Source organism: Megascapheus bottae, chromosome 21 (genome assembly GCF_031878675.1).
Source record: "Megascapheus bottae isolate mThoBot1 chromosome 21, mThoBot2.hap1, whole genome shotgun sequence".
Classification (NCBI taxonomy): Eukaryota; Metazoa; Chordata; class Mammalia; order Rodentia; family Geomyidae; genus Megascapheus; species Megascapheus bottae.
The window spans coordinates 24,507,985-24,530,362 of NC_143529.1; the positions used below are offsets into that span (position 1 = coordinate 24,507,985).

The 22,378-nt window shown below is 44.1% G+C and overlaps 1 protein-coding gene across 1 annotated transcript in view; it reads left to right on the forward strand.

Moving 5' to 3' along the window:
• The first annotated feature begins 1,044 nt into the window (after window positions 1-1,044).
• Ttll4 (tubulin tyrosine ligase like 4) overlaps window positions 1,045-22,378 on the forward strand; it is a 33,610-nt gene continuing 12,276 nt past the window's right edge. The window contains exons 1-7 of the mRNA XM_090354829.1: window positions 1,045-1,104; window positions 14,874-16,440; window positions 17,174-17,280; window positions 17,947-18,010; window positions 20,238-20,362; window positions 21,107-21,217; window positions 21,601-21,677. Of these exons, the coding sequence (XP_090210955.1) occupies window positions 14,972-16,440; window positions 17,174-17,280; window positions 17,947-18,010; window positions 20,238-20,362; window positions 21,107-21,217; window positions 21,601-21,677 (1,953 nt within the window). The 5' untranslated portion in view covers window positions 1,045-1,104; window positions 14,874-14,971. The remainder of the gene's footprint in view (window positions 1,105-14,873; window positions 16,441-17,173; window positions 17,281-17,946; window positions 18,011-20,237; window positions 20,363-21,106; window positions 21,218-21,600; window positions 21,678-22,378) is intronic.

The following is a 22,378-nucleotide window of genomic DNA, read 5'->3' on the forward strand; positions in this document are numbered from 1 at the left end:
CCTGAGGCTGAACTCAGGGCCTGAGCACTGTCCTTGGGCTTTCTTAAGGCTAGAGCTCTACCACTGGAGCCACACAGCACCACTCCCAACTTTCTCTGTGTATGTGGTATGGAGGAATCCAACTTAGGGCTTTGTGCATAGTAGGTGGGCAGTCTACCACTAAGCCAAACTCCAAGCCCAAGCTTCATTTTGTGAGCCCCAGTTTTATTATTGGCAACAAGTACATACTGTCAGCTGCTTTCCTTGAAGTAGTAGGCTTATTTTCATTTTCCAGAACATATCTTCCAACTAACGAAGTGAGAGAACAGTTGCTTATTTAATCTATTCTTTCAACTAAACATGGTGTTCCACCCAAAAAAAAAAAGTGGCAGTTCAAATAATCACAAGTGCTTAGAGATGACCATTGTGTGCTTCATACATCAAAGTCAAGGTTTTACACCTGCTAAGCCAAGGCTCTTCATCTTCAACCCCAACGTCAAACTTGCCATGCAGTATAGTTAAAAAAAAAAAAAGCAATTCAACAGCTGGGGCTTACTAGTCAATTTACTGTGCCCTAAATGATGTTAGGCTGCTGCTTTCTTGATGCACTTCTTCACCTGGCTTTTGTGCTCCCTCAAGGGAAAGGTTATCACAATAAGAAAAAAATGCAAATGATAGCTTTTTTTTGGGGGGGGGGTCATGGGGCTTGAACTCTGGGTCTGGGCGTTGTCCCTGAGCTCTTACCGCCCTACCCTTGAGCCAAGCCCCATTTCCCATTCTCTAGAGGTTAATTGGAGATAAGAGTCTCAGGTCCTTTTGTGCCGGGGCTGGATTTGAACCTTGATCCTCAGATCTCAGCCTCTTGAGTAGCTAGGATTACAGGCATGAGCCACTGCATCAGCTCAGTTTTTCTCAGTTTTGCATTAATGACCTGTGCTCTGCCAAAGCTATCTGTGACTTCTCTCTTTACTGTTTACGGACTCTTGCTTTCACTAAAGTTTGACTTTTTCCTGTATGGTTTTAAGAAATAAATTGACCTTCTTTCTTTAGGGAGATACAGCTTGGGATTTATCTCCTAAGAGAAAGTGGGTATGATTCCTATACTCCTCCTCTGTTTGGTACCAGGTAAGTCACTTACATCTTTTCATATAATGGTTAATTGGAGTTACCTCCTCACAGATCTTATGGATTGTAGACTCTGAACCACTTTTTTTTTTTCTCTTCTGAGTTTGACCTCGCTACTAGAGTGCTAGATAAGCACATTACCACTTGAGCCACTTTTTGCTTAATTTTTCAGCTAGAGTGTCTGAAGCTGATCCTTCTACCTCTGCCTCCTTCCTAGCTGGGATTACAGGCATGTACCATCACATCCTGCCCTCTGAACCATTTCTGATGTCCTGAGTTCTCTTCGTGCTAGAGGGAAACACCTAGATAAAAGAGGAAAAGGAAAGGACAAATCCCTCGTGCCACATATCCTTTTATAATCTAGGAGAGCAATTTAATCAGTGGCTAATGAATAATTGCTTTCTTCAGAAATAGATACTTGTCTAGTTTGATCTGGGCCTGGCCCCTAGAGGAGATGTGATGGCTTGAAAAAAATAGCGGAGAGAGAGAGAGAGAGAGAGAGAGAGAGAGAGAGAGAGAGAGAGAGAGAGAGAGAGAGAGGGGGAGAGAGAGAGAGAGAGTGTGTGTGTGTGTGTGTGTTGGTCCTGAGCACTGTCCTTGAGCTTCCAGGCTAGCAGGGAGAGTGTGTGTGTGTGTGTGTGTGTGCTGGTCCTGAGCACTGTCCTTGAGCTTCCAGGCTAGCAGGGAGTGTGTGTGTGTGCGTGCGTGCATGCATGCATGCATGCATGCATGCATGCATGTGTGCTGGTCCTGAGCACTGTCCTTGAGCTTCTTTTGCTCCAGGCTAGCACTCTACCATTTAAGCCACAGTGCCAATTGTGGTTTTTTCTGTTTATGTGGTACCGAGGAATCAAACTCAGGGCTTCATGCTTGCTAGGCAAGCACTCTCCCACAAAGCCACATTCCTAGACCTGCAGGGGATTTGTGTGCGTGTGCGCGTGTGTGCACGCACACGCCAGTCCTAGGCCTTGAACGCAGGGCCTGAGCACTGTCCTTGGGGCTTTCTCAAGGCTAGAGCTCTACCACTGGAGCCACAGCACCATTCTAGCATTTTTCTATATATGTGGTATCTAGGAATCAAACCCACATCTTCGTGCGTGCTAGGCAAGCACTCTTTACCACTAGGTCAAACTCCAAGCCCAATATTACTTATTTATTTTTTTACCTAGGTTTCTAATTGTTTATGCTTACTTGATGAAACTTGAGGGCAGAGTAATCCAGATTGGGCAGGCTGACTAGGCAGTATCTGAATTCTGTGCATGTTTAAATTCTTGGACCTAGTGCCTTCAAAGAGAAGCATCTCAGGGGCTAGGAACTGCCCTGGGCATCCATACAAGTAGAAGTTTGAGACCATTTGGTTGATGTGTAGAAAACTGCAGTTCTTTACCCTCCACCCTTTTGCTTTAATCAACAACAAAAGAATAGTAATGCGGCCGGGAGTTTGGCCTAGTGGTTAAAGTGCTTGCCTAGCATGCATGAAGACCTGGGTTCGATTCCTCGGTACCACATACATAGAAAAAAGCCGGAAGTGGTGCTGAGGCTCAAGTGGTAGAGCTCTAGCCTTGAGAAAGTCCAAGGACAGTGCTCAGGCCCTGTGCTCAAGCCCAGGACTGGCAAAAAAAAAAAAAAAGAATAGTAATGCAGAGAAAGAAGGTTCATTACCAAACTTAGGGAAGACACAGAAGAAAGCACTAAAGCCAATCTTTTCCCAACAGATACTGCCTTAGGTTTAAATAGCAGGAGGAGCTGGGGGCAGGACATGAGAAATGTATATAAACAATTCCAGTTACAGGGATTGAGAGATGTGCATATACAGTGTCCGTTACAGGGATATTGCAGTGTGGCAGGTAGCACAGGTGATCTGCCATCTCAGTGTCTGTGGGATTGGTTAAGTGTTACAGTAAGTCATTGACACCTAGAAGGTGGTGTGGTCTACCAAGATGGCTGCATACTGACTGATAAGGAGAATGCCTCAGGATAATGGATACAGGATGGAGGCTGGGATACCTAAGTTTGTTTCCTTTTTATCTTTTTTTTTCCAGTCCTAGGGCTTGAACTCAGAGCCTGAGCCCTGTCCTTGGGCTTTCTCAAGGCTAGAGCTCTACCACTTGAGCCATAACACCACTTCCAGCTTTTTCTATCTATGTGGTAGTGAGGAATTGAACCTAGGTCTTCATGCATGCTAGGCAAGCACTCTACCACTAGTTCAAACTCTTGGTCCCAGATGCCTAGTTTTTATCCTTCTTTTAGTAGTTAATTTGTGTGTCTAGGTAAGGACCCATAGATACAAATCTGCCCATCAACAAGGGCAGATTTTAACCAATCTGCTACAATACCAGCACTGTTTCTATAGTAGAGGTCACCTGGGAACAAATAGATACCAAGGCTAAAAAAACTTGAGGACAAACTGTTGAGCCTTTCAGGCCAAGCAAAGAAATGCATGGATTTTACTTACTGATGCATGTGACAGTTACCTGGAATGCTTGTTCAAAATGTATATTCCTGGGGCAGGGGATGTGGCTTTGAGTGCTTGCCTAGCATGCATGAAGCCCTGGGTTTGATTCCTCAGTACCACATAAACAGAAAAAAAAACAGAAGTGTCACTCTGGCTCAAGTGTTAAGAGTGCTAGCTTTGAACAAAAGAAGCCCAGGTCCTGAGTTCAAGTCTCACAACAAGCAAAAAAAAAAAAAGTATATTTCTTCCTGGATGCTGGTGGTTCAAACCAATGATCTTACTAAAGAGGCTGAGATCTGAGGATCCAACTTCAAAGCCAATCCAGGAAGGAAAGTCTGTAATTATTTTTCAGTAAACCACCAAAAGGCTGGGAGTACAAGTATGGCTTAAGTGGTAGAGCACCAACCTCGAGCAAAAGCTCAGTGACAGTGCCTAGGTCCTGAGTTAAAGCCCCAGTACTGACACCAAAACATAAACAAAACCCAAAGGTACATAATTTGAAGAGCTTCTAGATGGGTGGGCATGTGTTTGGAGGGTGGCCTGGAGAGGTTGTGAAAGCTCTTAAGAACCTTCCTACCCTCAGGCTATCTATCTCTGCCCTTTGTAATAAATGGTTAAATGTAAGTTAAGTTTCTTCAGGGTCTTAAAGATGGTCTAGCCAATTAATCAAACCAGGATGGGCTGGGCACCCATGGATCATACATCTAAACCTAGCTACTTGGGAGACTAATCATGAAGATTGAGATTCCAGGCCAGCCCCAGGCAGAAAAAGCCACAAGACTCCATCTCCACTGAAAGCAGCTGAGCACAGCAGTGTATGTCTGACATCTAAGAGACTTGAAAAGGAGAAAATGGATAAAGGTCCAGGCCTAAGAATGCCTGGACAGATACTATCTCAGATAATCTGTACAAAAAATAAAGGATTAGTGATATGGCTCAGCACACGGGAAAACGGATAGAGGTATGTGCTTGTCTAGGTGTTGGGAGGCCCTGAGTTCAAACCCTTAAATTACACACTTGCACTACACAGAACACAAGGAGGGAGCCATAAGAATTGGGTTTACAGTTGGAAAGGTCAGAAACACATAGTCTACACTTGCTTTTAACATCTGAAGAGAAGGCCATCTTGTTGGAGGGCCTGTAGAATCAGAGCTGTCTTTTCTTATTTATTAAAAGATTTTATTAACACTGATTTTTTACATCATATTTCAAATGCCATGTTGAACAAGTATTCAAGAAGGGCATCTCTGTGTACAATCACTGGCACATAAATTTTAGAACATAATTAAAAATTAAGCTGAGACTTTGCCATAGATACCATGTCCATCTATATAACATTATGTTAATAGAGTATATATCCCATCGTAGATTTTTATGTCTATGTATTTATTATGTCTTGTACTGTTTGGATCTAATATCCACATATCAAGGATACCATGTGCCTTTTGTTCCTTTGGTCTTGACTTGTCTCACTCAACATGGTTTTTTCTACTTCCCAGCAAATGCCATTATTTTATCTTGTCTGTTGTCTATGTAGAATTCCATTTTATATATGTACCACATTTTTTTTTTATCCATTCATCTGTAGTAGAGCATCTGGGTTGTTTCCATCGCCTGACTATTGTGAATAGTGCAGCAATGAACATGGCTGTGCAGGTATCCTTATCATATCCTGGGTTAGGATGCTCAGGGTAGATATCCAGGAGTGGTTTGCTGGGTGGTAGGGAAGGTCTATTTTTAGTTTTTTGAGAAATCTTCAAACTGCCTTTCAGAGCTGTCTTGAGGTGCATCCTGTCAGAATTGCATTGAATTCCTGGACAACCCAGCTGGTATCTCTAGGAAATGTCTTAATGTGGTTCCACATGCTATCTTGATGACTAGAGATAAAGTGCTCTTTGCTAGGTTGTGAAACCCATATAAGAGTAAAAAAAGTGAAAGGTAGTCTTTGGCTGGTCACAGCTGTTGAAAAGGTATATTTGTTTTTTCAGCAAATATTGAATTATCTTGATTATATTTCTAGAGCTGTCACTACATTGTGAATAAGGTCCTGATTCACAGAGAGCTTTCATTCTGGAAGAGAAGAACATAGGCAGATAATAAAGGCATAAGTAAATGTAGGTTTCATTTTATAGTATGTTAAATACAGTTGTTGACTAGGTGACAGTGATTGAAAAGGTATTTTTGGTCAGTGTCTTATCTGTTTTTCCAACCCTATAAGCTTATATTAAAAATTAGTCCTTTGTTTATCTTTCCATTGTTCCTTTAAGGAATTACTAATATGCAATATGAGGTAGTAGAAGAATGAAAGGAATAAAATAGGAAATGATGTGGGTGGGGCAATGTTAGATAGGGTTGTGGGGAGGCTTCTTTAATTAAATACTGGGACAGGAGTGGCCTGTCAGGTGTGTTTTAGAGGGCACAAAGGCTCAGGTGGGAACTGCCTGAGGTGGGGATAGTGGCTCTGGATAAGGTCAGAGACATAGGAGTCAGATCATGTAGGCTTGTAAGCATCAGATAGCTTTAAGATATGCTGTAAAAAGAGTACTAAGAGTGATAGGTAGCTCCTGTCTGTAATTCTAGCTACTCAGAAGCTGAGATCTGAAGATTGAGGTTCAAAGCCAGCAGAAAAAAATCTATGAGACTCTTATCTCCAGTTAACCAGTAGAAGGCTGGATGTGGAGTTATGTCTGAAGTGATAAAAGTACCAGCATTGAGCAAAAAAAATTAAGGGAGAATACCCTGGCCCTGAGTTCAAACCCTAGTACCAGCATATAAATAAATATATGCATATATTTATACATAAAAAGAAATACAAAGAGTATTGTGACCACAGTGTCTGGAATAGAGATTCTAAAGGGGGTTAAGAATTCAAGCAGGGAAATCAGTAAGTGAGGGATGATGATGGTCTGACTGAGATAATGCAAGTAAGTGTGGACTCCTCATTACTCCCAGGCATATTGGGAATTTTTATTTTCTATTTCTTGGACACTAGGATTTGAGGCCCTGCACGTCTGCCTGGATTTTTTTTTGGGGGGGGGGGTCAGTCATGGGACTTGAACTCTGGGACTGGGTGCTGACCCTGAGCTCTTCAGCTCAAGGCTACTGTCCCTACCCCTTGAGCCACAGCTCTACTTCCTGGATTTTGTTGTTGTTTGTTGCCAGTTTTGGGGCTTGAACTCAGGGCCTGGGCACTGTCCTATAGCTTCTTGCTCAAGGGTAGCACTCTGCCACTTGAGTCACAGTGCCACTTCTGTTTTTTTTCAGTGTATGTGGTACTGAGAAATCAAACCTCGGGCTTCATGTATGCTAGGCAATCACTCTAACCACCAAGCCTTCCCTCACAGTGTGTTTGCTTTTTGAGATGTGGCTTGGTTAAGTTGCCCCAATTGGCCTGGAAACTGGGGACTTTCTGCCTCAATCTCTTGGGTATAGGGATTACAGGTGAGCACATCTATGTCCAGGGATGTGTGTGTGCCTTGCTATCGCTAGGCAGGACCATAATACTCATGTCAACATTTCCTGTGTGGCTGGTATGACAGGCACAGTCAACTTTATATTAATTGAGATGGGGGAATGAGTTTCATGAACTTTTTGTTTGGGCTAGTCTGGAACCCAGATCCTCCCTAATCTGAGCTTCCCAAGCAGCTAACTGTGGGTGTGAGCCAACAAGCCTAGCTTTTTTTTTTTTTTTTTTTTAATTTCCAAATTGAATTCATTGTGCAGATGTAGCTTATTTTCTGACTTGTCTTTAAACACTTGGCTCAGGGAGGAGCAGGATTGATTAATTAATTCTTGTCCCAATTCTCTTACCACATTCCCTAGAATAACTTAATTAAAATCTGATGTTGCCATTTAATAGCAAGAAAATTAAAAGATAAATATGTTCCTTTCTTGAATAACAGTAGTTATAGAAACTTTTGAGCTTCCACACTGCTCTCTTGTTTGCTTCTCTGTAGTCCTTGAGGCTTTAATTCAGCTGCTCAGGTTTCAGTGTCTCAGTTGGGTGATGACACCTGCTTTCTTTGTGGAAGGCAAGACAAGAACTTGTGTTTTGGGCTGTGAGATTTTTTGGAGAATCAGGTTTGAATAACATTCCTCTCCTAAATGTTGAAGACCTTCCTGTCTTTTATTGTGTGCTGATGGAGCCCAGAGAGAGTGCTTCTTCTAGTAAACTTCACTGCCAAGTTCTGGTGTTTGCCTTCTCCCTTTTGAATGCCCTTGAGTCAAAGTTGGCAAACTCATTGGCAATTTAGGTAATGTGTGCTGGATCACTAATTTATATTAAGGGGGCCAGGAGCGTGGCCTAATGGTAGAGTGCTTGCCTCGCATGCATGAAGCCCTGGTTTCAATTCCTCTGTACCACATATACACAAAAAGCCGCTGCAAGTGGTGTTGTGGCTCAATTGTTAGAGCCCTAGCCTTGAGAAACTCAAGGACAGTGTCCAGGTCCTGAGTTCAAGCCCCAGGACTGGCAAAATAAAATAAAAATAAAATTTATATTAAGGTGGTAACATTTAGTTAAAATAACTTTTGTCATGAAGAAGTCTCACATATTTGTTTCTTTGATGAGTGCATTCTGGGATATGAATTTATACTATTTCACTTATTCCTTCATCAGTTGGTAGACATTTGAACTGCTTCTAGTTTGAAGCTATTGTGAAAAATGCCTGAGTAAATCTTCATGCGGCCATAACATTTCTCTTGAGCACGAATGTAGTAATGGAATTACCAGATCATTCTAATATGAAACTTTTTTTTTTTTTTTTTTTTTGCCAGTCCTGGGCTTGAGCTCAGGGCCTAAGCACTGTCCTTGGGCTTTCTCAAGGCTAGAGCTCTACCACTTGAGCCTCAGCACCATTTCTGGCTTTTTTTCTATGTATGTGGCACTGAGGAATCCAACCCGGATCTTCATGCATGCTAGGCAAGCACTCTACCACTAGGCCAAACTCCCGGCCCCAATATGAAACTTTTAAACTTCCAAACTATTTTTCAAAAAGTCATTTTACATTTCTACTAATAATTTAGGAAAGTTCTAATTTCTCCACACCATGGCCAATACTTAGTATTGTTTATCCACTTGAATACAGTCATTGTGATAGGTCTGTAGCAATGATGTGTGTGTGGGGGGGTATGCATTTGGTTTTGGGGATTAACTAAGGGCCTCACATGTGCTAGGCAAGTGCTTTACTGTTGAGCCACAGCTACAGCACCAGTCTAGTAACAGTAGTTAACAGTCAGTTCTTAATTCTTTTTACCCAGTGTTTTTGGAAGTCCCAACCATTTAATTATAAATACTATTAGCAGAGTAGAGCCAGGCATGGTGGCTCGTGCATATAATCCTAGCTGCTCAGGAGGCTGAGATCTCAGGATCAAGGTTCAAAGCCAGCCCAGGCACAAAAGGACCTGAGACTCTTATCTCCAATCAACCTCTAGAAAACGGGAAGTTGGGCTTGGTTCAAGGGTAGGATGATAGCCTTGAGCTGAAGAGCTCAGGGATAGCACCCAGGCCAAATTCAAGCCCCATGACCCACCCTCCCCCCCCCAAAAAAAAAAAAGTATAAAAAAGTTCTGCTTACCACATCTTTCTTCTCCTGGTATGTCCCAAAGCACTTTTCAGTTGACCTTAAGTGTCAAGACCCACTTATAGCTAGAGTGTCTGATTACTGTTAGTATAATAAACTTCACAAAATCTCCCAGATAGCAAGACAGTTACATCTCTTGTAGAAGAGCATTGCTTGCCCTAGTCAAAATTGTGTTGTGTAGGGGCCGGGAGTTTGGCCTAGTGGTAGAGTGCTTGCCTAGCATGCACGAAGACCTGGGTTCAACTCCTTGGTACCACATACATAGCAAAAAGCTGGAAATGGTGCTGAGGCTCAAGTGGTAGAGCTCTAGCCTTGAGAAAGTCCAAGGACAGCGCTCCAGCCCTGAGCTCAAGCCCAGGACTGGCAAAAAAAAAAAGAAAGAAAGAAAATTGTGCTGTGGATAATTATTGCCTGCTTCTTAGTTTTTCTTCCTTCATGGCAAATTGTGAAGGGCTCTAAGGAGAGAAGATGAGGTCATTGGGTACCAATAAAAATCATGGAGTGGGGGGGGCCGCTGGGAGTTTGACCTAGTGATAGAATGTTTGCCTAGCATGCACGAAGACTTGGGTTTAATTCCTCAGTACCACACAAATAGAAAAAGTCGGACCACATGCTATGGCTGAAGTGGCAGAGTTCTAGTCTTGAGGAAAAAAGCCCAAGTATAGTGGTGAGGCCCTGAGTGCAGTACCTAAGACTGATTAATAATAATAATAAAATCAGAATGGGGGCTGGAAATTCAGCTTAATGGTGGAGTGCTTGCCTAGCATGGATGCAGCCCTCAGTTTGATTCCTCAGTATCACATAAACAGAAGTGGCTCAAGTGGTAGAGTGCTAGACTTAAGCAAAAGAAGCTCAGGGTTGATGCTCAGGTAGCAAAGAAAAATCAGAATGGTTAGGCATTATGTCAGAACTGTTTGTTATGGGCCAGGTAGAGAGAGAGAGAGAGAGAGAGAGAGAGAGAGAGAGAGAGAGAGAGAGAGAGAGAGAGAGAGAGTGTGTGTGTGTGTGTGTGTGTGTGTGTGTGTGTGTGTTTATTGGTTTATTTTAGGACAGGGTCACCCCATGTAACCTAAGTTGTCCTCCGACTATGTCAGTATGTCAGAACTGTGTAGTGTGTGTGTGTGTGTGTGAGAGAGAGAGAGAGAGAGAGAGAGAGAGACAGAGACAGAGACAGAGACAGAGAGAGAGAGGGGCCTGGGCCCTGTCCCTAAACTCTTCAGTTCAAGGCTAGCTCTCTACCACTTTGAACCATAGTGCCACTTCTGTTTTTCTGGTGGTTAACTGGAGATAAGAATCTCATGGACTTTTGTGCCCAGGCTGGCTTTGAACTGTGATCCTCAGATCTTAGCCTCCTGAGTAGCTAGGATAGGCATGAGCCACTAGTGGGTACCTGGTTGAAGCAGCATGTGTTTTGTTGTAGAGATCAGACAATGAGGATGTCATGATGTGTACTGTCAAGTTTCCACTTTGCCTTCTCTTGCCCAGTTCTTCTTATCCTTCTCCCCAGGATGACCATTAGTAGTGGAGTTGTTTTTCTAGATTCTTTGGTTTTGCGTAAGCATACTCATATTCTCCTGAGAACTGTCCAGAGGGAATTTTCTTTCCAAGAACTCTCCCTTGAATTGCTTTGCTCTCAACTAACCTTTACCAGCCTTTAATCTGGGCAGTTTCCCTTTTGGGCTTATGTTGGGGAACTCAGTCTGGGACACAGACTTGTTTTCTTCTAAACCTGAACCTTGTAGGCTGGAGTTAATTATTTGTACCCGGGTTGCCTTTAAGTCCTCTTGTTTTCGGCCAAGTGGTGGCTCATGCCTGTAATCCTACCTACTCAAGAGGCTGAGATCTGAGGATAAAGGTTCAAAGCCAGCCCAGGTACAAAAGGACCTGAGACTCTTATCGCCAATTAACCTCTAGAAAAATGGCAAGTGGGGCTTAGCTCCAGGTTAGGGTGGTAGCCTTGAGCTGAAGAGCACAGGGACACCACCTCGGCCCAGTTTAAGCCCCATCACCCACCAAAAAAAAAAGATAGATAAATCACCTTGTTTTCCAGGATTTTGTTTAAGAACAAGAAACACATAAGGTCATTGGCTCTGTGAAATGTTAGATTCTTCAAAATCTTTTTCATGTGAGGTCTGTTTATTGACTCCTAAAATATATTTTTTGGAAGCTCCTGATCAGAGTGTCAGGCCATATTTGATTCTTTATACTTAGGCAGAGATAGTAAGTACAGATGCCTTTGACTAGCTTCACATACTGTATGGTATATATCCACTAAGTGAAACTAATAGAATTTACATGATCAATAATTGCTCTTGGGGCTGGGAGTTTGGCCTAGTGGTTAAAGTGCTTGCCTAGCATGCATGAAGACCCAGGTTCGATTCCTCAGTACCACATACATAGAAAAAAAAGCCGGAAGTGGTGCTGAGGCTCAAGTGGTAGAACTCTAGCCTTGAGAAAGTCCAAGGACAGTGCTCAGGCCCTGAGCTCAAGCCCAGGACTGGCAAAAAAAATAAATAAATAATTGCTCTTCATGAGTTTGGATTTAACTCAGAGCTTCTCACTTTCTAGGCAGGCATTCTTACCTGTGAGTCGCAAACTCAGCCGTTTCTTGCTTGAATTATTTTTTGAATATAGTCTTACATAATCCTACTTATGACCCTCCCTGTGTGCTGGGGATTCGAGGCATGTGTACTACACCCAGCTTGTCACCCAGCTTGTTGGTAGACATGAAGTCTTGCTAACTTTTTGCCCAGGCTAGCTTTGAACCATGACCCTCTGGATCTTTACCTCCTAAGCACTGTCCTTGGGCTTTCTTCAAGGCTAGTGCTTTACTACTTGAGCCACAGCACCACTTCTGGCTTTTCTATGTATGTGGTACCCAGGAATTGAACCCAGGTCTTTGTGCATTCTAGGCAAGCCCTCTACCACTACTCATTATTATTATTATTATTATTATTATTATTATTGTTATTAGTATTATTATTTTTAGGTCATGGGGCTTGAACTCTGGGCCTGGGCATTGTCCCTGAGCTCTTCAGCTCAAGGCTCCCACCCTATCCCTTGAGCCTCAGCCACATTTCCTATTTTCTAGTGGTTAATTGGAGATAAGAGTCTCATGTGCTTTAGTGTCTGGGCTGGCTTTGAACTGTGGTCCTCAAATCTCAGCCTGAGTAGTTAAGATTACAGATGTGAGCCACTGCCCAGCTCATCCCCACTTCTATTTATGGGATTTTTTTTTTTGCCAGTCCTGGGCTTGAGCTCAGGGCATGAGCACTGTCCTTGGACTTTCTCAAGGCTAGAGCTCTACCACTTGAGCCTCAGCACCACTTCCGACTTTTTTCTATGTATGTGGTACCAAGGAACTGAACCCGGGTCTTTGTGCATGCTAGGCAAGCACTTTAACCACTAGGCCAAACTCCCGGCCCCTATCTTATGGGATTTTGATTCCATTAGGAATTTCTGTTAGGAGGAAAAAGAAAAGTTGCTGTTAGCAACTAGCATTTTCTTCTCTAAGCCATACACGCTTATTAACCACAAACAGCTTAGAGCCTTCTTAGCTGCTTGGCCCTTGCATATAGTTATTTTTTTGTGTATGTGTATAGCTGTCTTGGAGCTTGAACTCAGGACCTAGGTGCTGTGCTTGAGCTTTTGTTCTCAAGACTGGTGCTCTACAACTTGTCTAGTTTTGGTCATTAATTGAAGATAAAAGTCTTATGGACACTGTCCTTGGACTTTCTCAAGGCTAGAGCTCTACCACTTGAGCCTCAGCACCACTTCCGGCTTTTTTCTATGTATGTGGTACCAAGGAATTGAACCCAGGGCTTCATGCACACTAGGTGAGCATTCTACCACTAGGCTATGATCTCCGCCCTTTGTTTTGGTTTGAGATAAGAGTCTCACAGGGACTTTTATGCCTGGGCTGGCTTCGAACTGCAATCCTTAGATCTCAGTCTCTGGAGTAGCTGGAATTACAGGTATGAGCCTTCAGTGGCCCTTCTCCAGATTGCCATCTTTCACATCATGGTTAAATACTTGGGTACTTATCTAGCTGGCTGGCTTAACACTGTCTAGTAGAAGACCACTTATGTCTTGTGAGGAAGGTAGGAGGCAGTCCCTTGCCTCTCTTTTCCTCATTTGTATTAGAATGCAAGGCAGCTAGGTGTCAGGCTGCTTGTGTTCTGCGTTCTTGGTGCTTAGGACACAAAAGAGGCAAAATGTAGCAGCTGGTTGAGGAGGGTTCTCTTCACTATGACCTGACGTTTATGTGGTGGGTACTGGTGACTGTGAAGGAATGTAGGGTGTGTGGTGTTAATGAGAAGTCAGTGGATGCCTTTACACACTTCACCTGTGAGGGCCTGGGCCTACACTTAGAAAGGCATGTGGGTCTGAGATAGCATGACGCATATGGAGAGCCACTGGGTTGTTTTATGGGAGCTACCAACCTGAGTTTTCATTTCCTTAGGCCTTTTCTCCATCACTGTGATATGTCTATTCTGTTGCATTTTGGGGGAAAGAGTATTGAATCAAGATTGTGAATTTATTGAATATACATAACATACCATTTACACATGCATATATCCCATGGGTCTTGTCAACGAATGGCAGGGTTTGGCACTTTGTATGCTCTATTATGTTCAGAATAATTGTACCCTGCCTATTATTTCCATGGCTTGGACTTGAATGAGGTTTTATTACATGCATTCTCACTTTTGAGGTTACTGGCCTCAAAACCTAATTTTCACATTTATGCTATTTCTAGCCCACAATCATTTTAAATATTGGGTATGATTCATTTTCCATTTTGAATTTTCCTTGAGAAATAATCCTTGTAGGTCAGCCTGTGTAGGAAACAAAGGTGACATCATGTAGCTTTTGTAAGCAGTTTGTGTGGCCTCTTTCAGTAGTTGTAGACAGAAATATAGGATTTTCCTTGGTCTTTATGCTGATCAAAATACAGGTTTATTTGCGCGCGCATGCGCGCGCGCGCTCTCTCTCTCTCTCTCTCTCTCTCTCTCTCTCTCTCTCTCTCTCTCTCTCTCTCTCTCTCTCTCTCTCTTTTTGTGGGTCATGGGGCATTAGCTCAGCCTGGGTGTTGTCCCTGAGCTCCTCAGCTCAAGGCTACCACCCTACCCCTGGGCCTGGGCATTGTCCCTTAACTCTTCAGCTCAAGGCTATGCCCTGCCCTACGCTAGAGCCAAGCCCCACTTCCCATTTTCTAGGGGTTAATTGGAGATAAGAGTCTCAGGTTCTTTTGTGCCTGGGATGGCTTTGAACCTTGATCCTCAGATCTCAGCCTCCTGAGTAGCTAGGATTATAGGCATGAGCCATAGTGCCAGACTTCCTCCTGGGTTTTTGTTGTGAAATGAACTTGAGCAAAAACCCAGCTACGTTTGATGATGAGGACGTTGAGTCCATTCAGACCTGGCTCATACTTATAATCCTAGCCACTCAAGCAGAGACTGGAGGATCACTATTCAAAGTCAGCCCTGGCAGGAAAGTCTGTAAAACTCTTACCTTCAATGAACTACGAGAAAACTGGAAGAGGCACTGTGCAAAAAGAGCTCAGGGATAGGGCCCTGGCCTCTCCTCGAGTTTAAGGCTCCCCTCCCCCCAGCAACAGCAATGAAAAAAGAAATGCAAAGCAGAGAGCCTTATTGCTTACCTGATGTCCACTGTGGCATGGTATCTATCCTCCCTAGATTAGTAATCCCAATCACTTCTCTCCCCTACAGGTCGACAGACTTCAAAGATGCAGCTGGTACTCCAGGAGGTGTGTGGCAGCTTACCGGGGTCAGGCCATGAGGCCATGTGGCTGTGATGTGGGCTCCTCATGGCCTCAGCAGGAACAGAGAGCTACAATATTGGCTTCCGCCGGGGAGCCAACTTCAAGCAGAGCAGTCCCTCAGGCACAGTGCCTGCCCTATCATCTGAGAAACCCTCAGAGGGCAAACTCTGGTCCCAGCCCCATCATCAGGTGAAGCCAATCTGGAAGCTGGAGCGGAAGCAGGCAGGCACACTGTCAGCAGGGCTGGGCTCAGGCCTCTCAACAGTGCCACCACAGCCAGCCTATTACTTTTGTCCCAGCACTTTATGTAGCTGTGGGACCACAAGTGTCATTGCAGGCCGCAGCAACCCGTGTTACCTGCACTCTCTTCCAGACTTGTTCAGTAGTACCCTGCTGTACCACCACTCCAACGATAGGCACAAAGCATACCAGCAACTGGAGTCTTTTTACTTGCATTCAAACTCCTTAGAAAAACGATCCTGTTCACTCCCTCCAAAGGGCCTTCCTATCAGTCTCACTGCCAGCAAAGCTGCTTCCATGGTCTTCCCCATGGCCCAGCCCTTGGCATCCCCACCCACAGATCCGTACCTCTCACTGGCAGCTGCTGGGGAAAACCCTTCAAGGAAGAGCTTGGCTTCTGCTATCTCAGGGAAGATCCCATCTCCACCGGCGTCCTACAAGCCTGTGCTGAACAACAACTCCTTCCTGCGGCCAAACAGCACTAAAGTGCCTTTATCGCCGACCACAGAGAGCCTGAAGCCAGTATCCTCACACAAGATCCAACCTGTTTCCTGGCGTCATTCAGGGGGTACTGGAGACTGTGTACTCCAGCCTGGTGACCATAAGATGCCCCAAAACATTGGTACTGTCCTAGATGCTAGTCCCCATATCATCCCACCTACCCCTAGTACCCTCACCACCAGTATTGCCTCTTCCCAGTACATCCGTAACACTAACCTTATCACCAGGGCAGAGCCACATCTCTCTAGCCTGAAAAACAACTCGGATTCCCAGACTCCGACTAAAGAGGTTCGGTTCACTGAGGCTGTGAGGAAGTTGACTACAAAAGGCTATGAGAAGATGCCACGGCAAGGCTGCCAGTTTGAACAATCTTGTATTGTGAACCCTAGTTTCCAGTGGAGCCTCCTCAACGGGAGCAGGCAGTGGAAACCTGTGGGGGGCCAGCGGTTTCCTCAGGAGGATACTGAATCTGAGAGTAGGACCCTCCCTGGTGCCTCAGACACCCTGGGGTTGGATAGTACAGTTTTCTGTACTAAAAGGATTAGCATTCACCTCCTTGCCTCACATACCAATGGGCTCAACCCCAGCCCTGCCTGTGAGTCTGTATCTGACCCCCCACCACTTGAAGAAGATAGAGCTCCCCCCATCCCCCCTTCTCTTCTGCCCCTTGATGTAGCTGAAGTGACCACCCGCCTCTGTTCCTTCCATCTGGGCCAGCTTGGGAAGGAGCCTGAGGAAGATAAGGAGCCAAATCTACCCACTAGGGTTGCCAGGTAAGTTGGAGAATGTTTTTGATTCATTTAGAGCAGTAAAATGGATATACCAGCCTCTCATTCCAGCTACTCAGGAGACTGAGATCTGAAGATTGTGGTTCGAAGCCAGCCTGGGCAGAAAGGGCCTAAGCCTCTTATCTCCAGTTAACCACCAAAAAATAGAAGTGTCAGTGTGGCTCAAGTGGTAGCCTTGAGCAAAAAAAGCTCAGGTACAGTGTCCAGGCCCCAAGTTCAAGCCCCATGATCGGCACACAAAAAAAGAGGGGATATTTCATAATCGGTAAAACTGACCCTGGACTAGTAATAGTTAGGTGGCTATAGGAGGTTCTGAGACCAGACTGAACAAAATTAGTGTGAGCCCCTATCTGAGAAACTAAAAGCAAAAGAACTAGGAATATGACTCAAGTGGCACAATGTTTATGAAGCCCTGAGGCCAGGTCCCAGTTTGCCTCCCAATTCCCAATTAATAAGGAAAAGAGAAATACACAGAGATAAAGAGATCTAACTGTAACTTTTTTTTTTTTTTTTGGCCAGTCCAGGGCTTGAACTCAGGGCCTGAGCGTTGTTCTTGGGTCTTCTCAAGGCTAGAGCTCTACCACTTGAGCCACAGTTCAAGGAATCAAACCCAGGTTTTCGTGCATGCTAGGCAAGCACTCTTCCACTAGACAAAACTCGACCCTCTGGATCTTCTTTTGTGGAGTTGGTTGGACTGGAGCACAATTTTTCCTTTTAGTTTAGCTACTAACCTGCAGCCAGACCAGGTTGAGGCTGAAGACATAGAAGAACTACTAGATGGTTTAGAAGACTGTGGCAGCCATGATGGGAATGAAGAGGATGAGGGTGAGTAAGAAACCCTTAATGAGTGAGAAGTAATGTACCCTTTCACCAGACCTCCAGGACATAGAAACAAAAGTCATATAATGAGTGAGTGTTGTCCTTAATGTACTATGTTATCTCTCATCTCTTTTGCTGTCCTTGGCTATCTCATATTGTTACAGTATTTCACCTTGTTATCTGGTATATTGTATATATGCATTTTGGTTATTTGAAATCAGATAGGGAAGGGGGAAAACAAGATGAGGGGCAGGGGTGGGGGGAGGGAAATGGGGACCAAGACATGAGAAAGGGTATCAATATATGTGAAGTAACGCACCTTCTGTCTGGTGAATATAATGTAACTCTTCTATTAATTACAATAAAAATATATGAAAAAAATAAAAAAGAAATTAAAAAAAAAACCACAAAAACCCTTTCACTTCCTCCTGGGGTTTGGGTTGAACCTGTTAGGAAAAGGGGCTAATTAATCATTTGCTCTGGGGGTCTAAAAGGAGTTTTCTGGGGAACTTGGTCTTTAGTCTTCCTGTTGCTTCTCCTCTGTTGCTGTTGAGTTCAAGAAAGGCTTCCCAAGAAGGGCTGAGCTCAGGATGTTCCGGGATGAACTGCCTGTGCTTGGTGTGTGCATGGCAGCCTCTTTTAGCCCAGACTTCTTTGCTTTTCCTCCCGCAGGAGACTCAGAGTGCTCCTCATTAAGTGCCATCTCCCGCAGTGAGTCGGTAGCAGTGATCTCTCGGTGAGTGTTGCTTGTGTAGATCATTTAGTTCTTCAAACTACAAATGTAAGATAATTCAAAACTTTAAAAAGATTGTGAACAGATTATCCACACTGACTTTGAGAACCCTAATTTATTTTCACCAGATTTTGGTGTTTGCCATTTCAGTTTCTGAACAGGGACTAATGAGAAACAAGAAGCCTATTTGTCAGTTGGTCTTAAAAACAGTACAGTGTTTTGTTTGTTTTTTGTTTTTGTTGGTTGTGGGACTTAAACTCTGGGCATTGGTGCTCTCCCTGAGCTCTTCAGCTTAAGGCTACCACCCTATCCTTGGAGCCAAAGCACCACTTCCAGTTTTCTAGTGGTTAATTGGAGATGAGTTTCACGGACTTAGAGCCCAGGCTAAACCATGATCCTCAGATCCCAGCCTCTTGAGTAGCTAGAATTACGTTGCGCCCAGCTCAGTACAGTGTTTTTTAGATTGCAGTTTGGTCTAGAGGCTCACAAGAAACCAATCAACTAAAAAGACAAGTCATTCAGAGAAGTTTTTTTTTTTTTTTTTTTTTTTTTTTTTTTTTTTTTTTTTTTAAATGCATGACCCAGCTACTCAGGAATTGGAGCTCTGAGGATCACCATTAGAAACCTGCTGAGCAGGAAAGGTTGTGACTTTTATCTCCAGTTAATCAGCAAAAAAGCCAAGAAGTGAAGTTGTGGCTCAAGTGGTAGCATGCCAGCCTTGAGTAAAAAAGCTACGGGTGAGCACCCAGGTCTTTAGTTCAAGCTGTAGTACCGATACTAAATAGTTAATTAATAAAGTATGACTCGGGCTGGGAAGATGCTAATCTAGTATGCTGGTGTGTGGAGACTGCCTGTTTTTAATCCCCAGCACTGCAAAAATATACCAAATAAAACTCTATAATCAATTAATGAAGAAATATTCGAGTTAAATTCTTAGTTTTTAGGCTGTTTACATGAGGATAATTGGTACCTTGTAACCTTGTACTGTAAAATGTACCATTTTTCAGAAATAGTTCTAAGATAAGAAAGAGAGTTTTTTTTATTTTGTTTTGTTTTGATTTTTGGTTGTTACTGTTTTGTTGGTTGTAGGGCTTAAGCTCGGGGCCTGGGCACTGTCACTGAGCTTCTTTTGTTCAAGGCTGGCATTCTGCCACTTGAGCTGCAGCACTACTTCTGGCTTTTTCTGTTTGTGTATACTGAGGAACCGAGCCCAGGGCTTCATGCATGGTAGGCAAGTACTCTACCATTAAGCCACATTCCCAGCTTTTCCACTTTTGTGGTCAGTTGGAGTTGAGTCGCATGGAAACTTTTTTGCCCAGTCTGACTTTGAACCTTTATCCTCACATCTCAGCCTCCTGAGTAGTTAGGATTATAGACATAAGCCACCAGTGCCTAGTGCTTATTTTGTTTGTCCTGTGGCTTAAGATCCTGGGCACTGACTCTGAGCTGCTTCTCCCCCCTCCCCCCATGATCATGAGGCTTGAACTCAGGACCTGGGCACTGTCCCTGAGCCTCTCTGTACTCAATGCTAGCACTCTACCACTTGAGCCACAGCACCACTTCTGGCTTTTTCTGTTCATGTGGTACTGAGGAATTGAACCCAGGGCTTCATACATGCTAGTTAAGCACTCTATCACTAAGCCACATTTGCAGCCTCTGACCCTCATCTTTTTGTTGCTCAAGGCTAGAGCTATATAACTTGAGCCACAACGCCACTAAAGGCTTTGTTTTTTTTTTGTTTTTTTTTTTTTTTTTTTGGTAATTTATAAGAGTCTCATGAGTTTTCTGCCTAGGCTGGCTTTGAACCATGATTCTCAGATGTCAATCTCCTATGTAACTAGGATTACAGGCATGAGCCACCAGTGCCTGGCCTTTTGGCTTTTTCCCTTCTTAAATTATCTGTATCATTTTTGTCTCTTCATCTATTTATTTTTAGTGTAGCCATCTTTCACTAGCCTCCATCCTCTTTAAGAACCACTCTCTTGGAGACTACCACCACCACCACCTCTCCCCCAACCCTTGGCTTGTTACAAGAAGTATTAGAAACTCATCACCTGAAGTATTAAGAAACCTTGACTCTTGACTGTAGGTGTGACTGCATATAGGTTAGCTGCAGTACTTTAGATAGCCAAGATAATTGTTGTGGACTCGTCTTTAGAGAAGTTTTATATACAATTTACCTCAGGCTTTTGCTTTCCCTTTCTCTGCCACATGTTGTTTTCCATCTTAGGAACTGTGAGGAGATTCTGACCAAATCCCTTTCCAATCATGACAAAGTTGTCCGACCAGCTCTCATCTACAGTCTCTTCCCCAATGTGACCCCTACCATCTATTTTGGCACTCGAGATGAGAGAGGTAAATGTCAAGCAACAAGTCTAAAAGGGCCTTCAAGAGAAAGGTGCTTGGGAGTTAACTTGGGAGAGAGTGGGTGGCCAGAGTTAGTGAATTTACCACACCTGTCACCAGGTTATAGGTCCAATATAGTGACCCTTTCTTGTCTCTTTATATATGAACATGTATGCATGCTTGCTTGCTTCATTTCTTTTCTTGCTTGTTTGCGTGCCAGTCTATGGCTTGAATTCAGGGCTTAAGCACTGTCCTTTTGGCTTTCTCAAGGTTAACACTCTACCACTTGAGCCACAGCACCACTTCTGGTTTGTACTGTATATGTGGTACCCAGAAATTGAACCCGGGTCTTTGTGCATGCTAGGCAAGCACTCTTATCCCTAGGCTAAACTCCTGACCCCTGTATTCTTTTTTTGAGACGAAGTCTTACTATGTAGTCCAAGCTATTCTCAAACTCATAAGTCTTGCATCTCAGCCCCCTGAGTGCTGAGATTACAGGTGTGTGCCACCAGCTTTGGCACCTACTGACCTTTAGCTTGTCCTTCTTAGCCTTATAATCTCTGGTTTAGCTCAGAGCCTCTAACTTTGTTTCTTTACTCTTCTAACCCTTTTTCCTTTGCTCCCTCGTCATTCCTCTTTTCCCTTAAAGCGTGCTTATCCGAAACTGAACAATTTGTGGTGACTTGTCTCCCCAAGAAAGGGTCTTTTTCATTGTCTTCTTTCTTCTCTACCCCTGTCTCTCCCTTTCCTCAGTGGAAAAGCTTCCCTGGGAACAGAGAAAGCTGCTCCGGTGGAAGATGAGCACAGTGACCCCAAACATTGTGAAGCAGACCATTGGACGGTCTCACTTCAAAATCAGCAAGAGTGAGTAACTTGCCATACTGTGAGCCTGTCCTACTCTGAACCTGTCCTCTTTATCCTATCAGATGCACTTTGGTAGGGGGAGGAGAGTCTTAGGTACTCCTGCTGTATGGACACAGTTTAGGACCCTCTTTTGAAGTTTCCAACCTCATAGGAGAGCAGAGCTCTGAAAACAGTCCAGGTTGAGCCTGTTGCTCAGAATCCAGACAGAGGTCCCTTGTTTTATCCCTGGCCCCAGGGCCTGCTGTGAAACAGTTCCATGACAACTCTTTGAAAGAAGTCTGGGAGCTGTGCCCAGTCCCAGTGGTATTTCTGTGGCCTCTGAGCCTCTCTCTGTCCCAGGGCTTGAGCTGCTAGCAGGACTGCCTCTCTGATTGCCTCTCCAGGAAATGATGACTGGCTAGGCTGCTGGGGTCACCACATGAAGTCTCCCAGTTTCCGGTCCATTCGAGAATATCAGAAGGTAGGTGTCATTTCTAGGAGTCATGCATGCTGTTAGCCTTTGGACTAGGTCAGGTGGAGGGTATGGTTAGGGTGGTAGGGGAGAGGTAAGAAAAAAAGGTGACCAAAGAAAATTAGAGAAGATTTAAGAGAAGAGGGTCCAGGAAAGGCACGGGGGAGACCTTAGAAGACCATGCCATCTCCAGTTAGACTGCAGTGTCTTATATCAGGTGCATTTGAGGAGGGTAGCCCTAGGTGCTGCGACTGCACAATCTTGGCAGCTACTACCTCTCAATGGCATTTTTTTTTCCCCCAGTCAGTCATGGGGCTTAAACTCTGGGCCTGGGTGCTGTTCCTAAGCTCCTTAGCCGAAGGCTCCCAGCTCAATGACATTTTTTTTTTTTTCCAGTCCTGGGCTTGAGCTCAGGGCCTGAGCACTGTCCTTGGACTTTCTCAAGGCTAGGGCTCTACCACTTGAGCCTCAGCACCACTTCCAGCTTTTTTGTATGTATGTGGTACCAAGGAATTGAACCCGGGTCTTTGCCCATGCTAGGCAAGCACTTTAACCACTAGGCCAAACTCCCAGTCCCTTAATGACATTTTTTAATTAATTATTATTTTTTTTTTTTGCCAGTCCTGGGCTTGAGCTCAGGGCCTGAGCACTGTCCTTGGACTTTCTCAAGGCTAGAGCTCTTCCACTTGAGCCTCAGCACCACTTCTGGC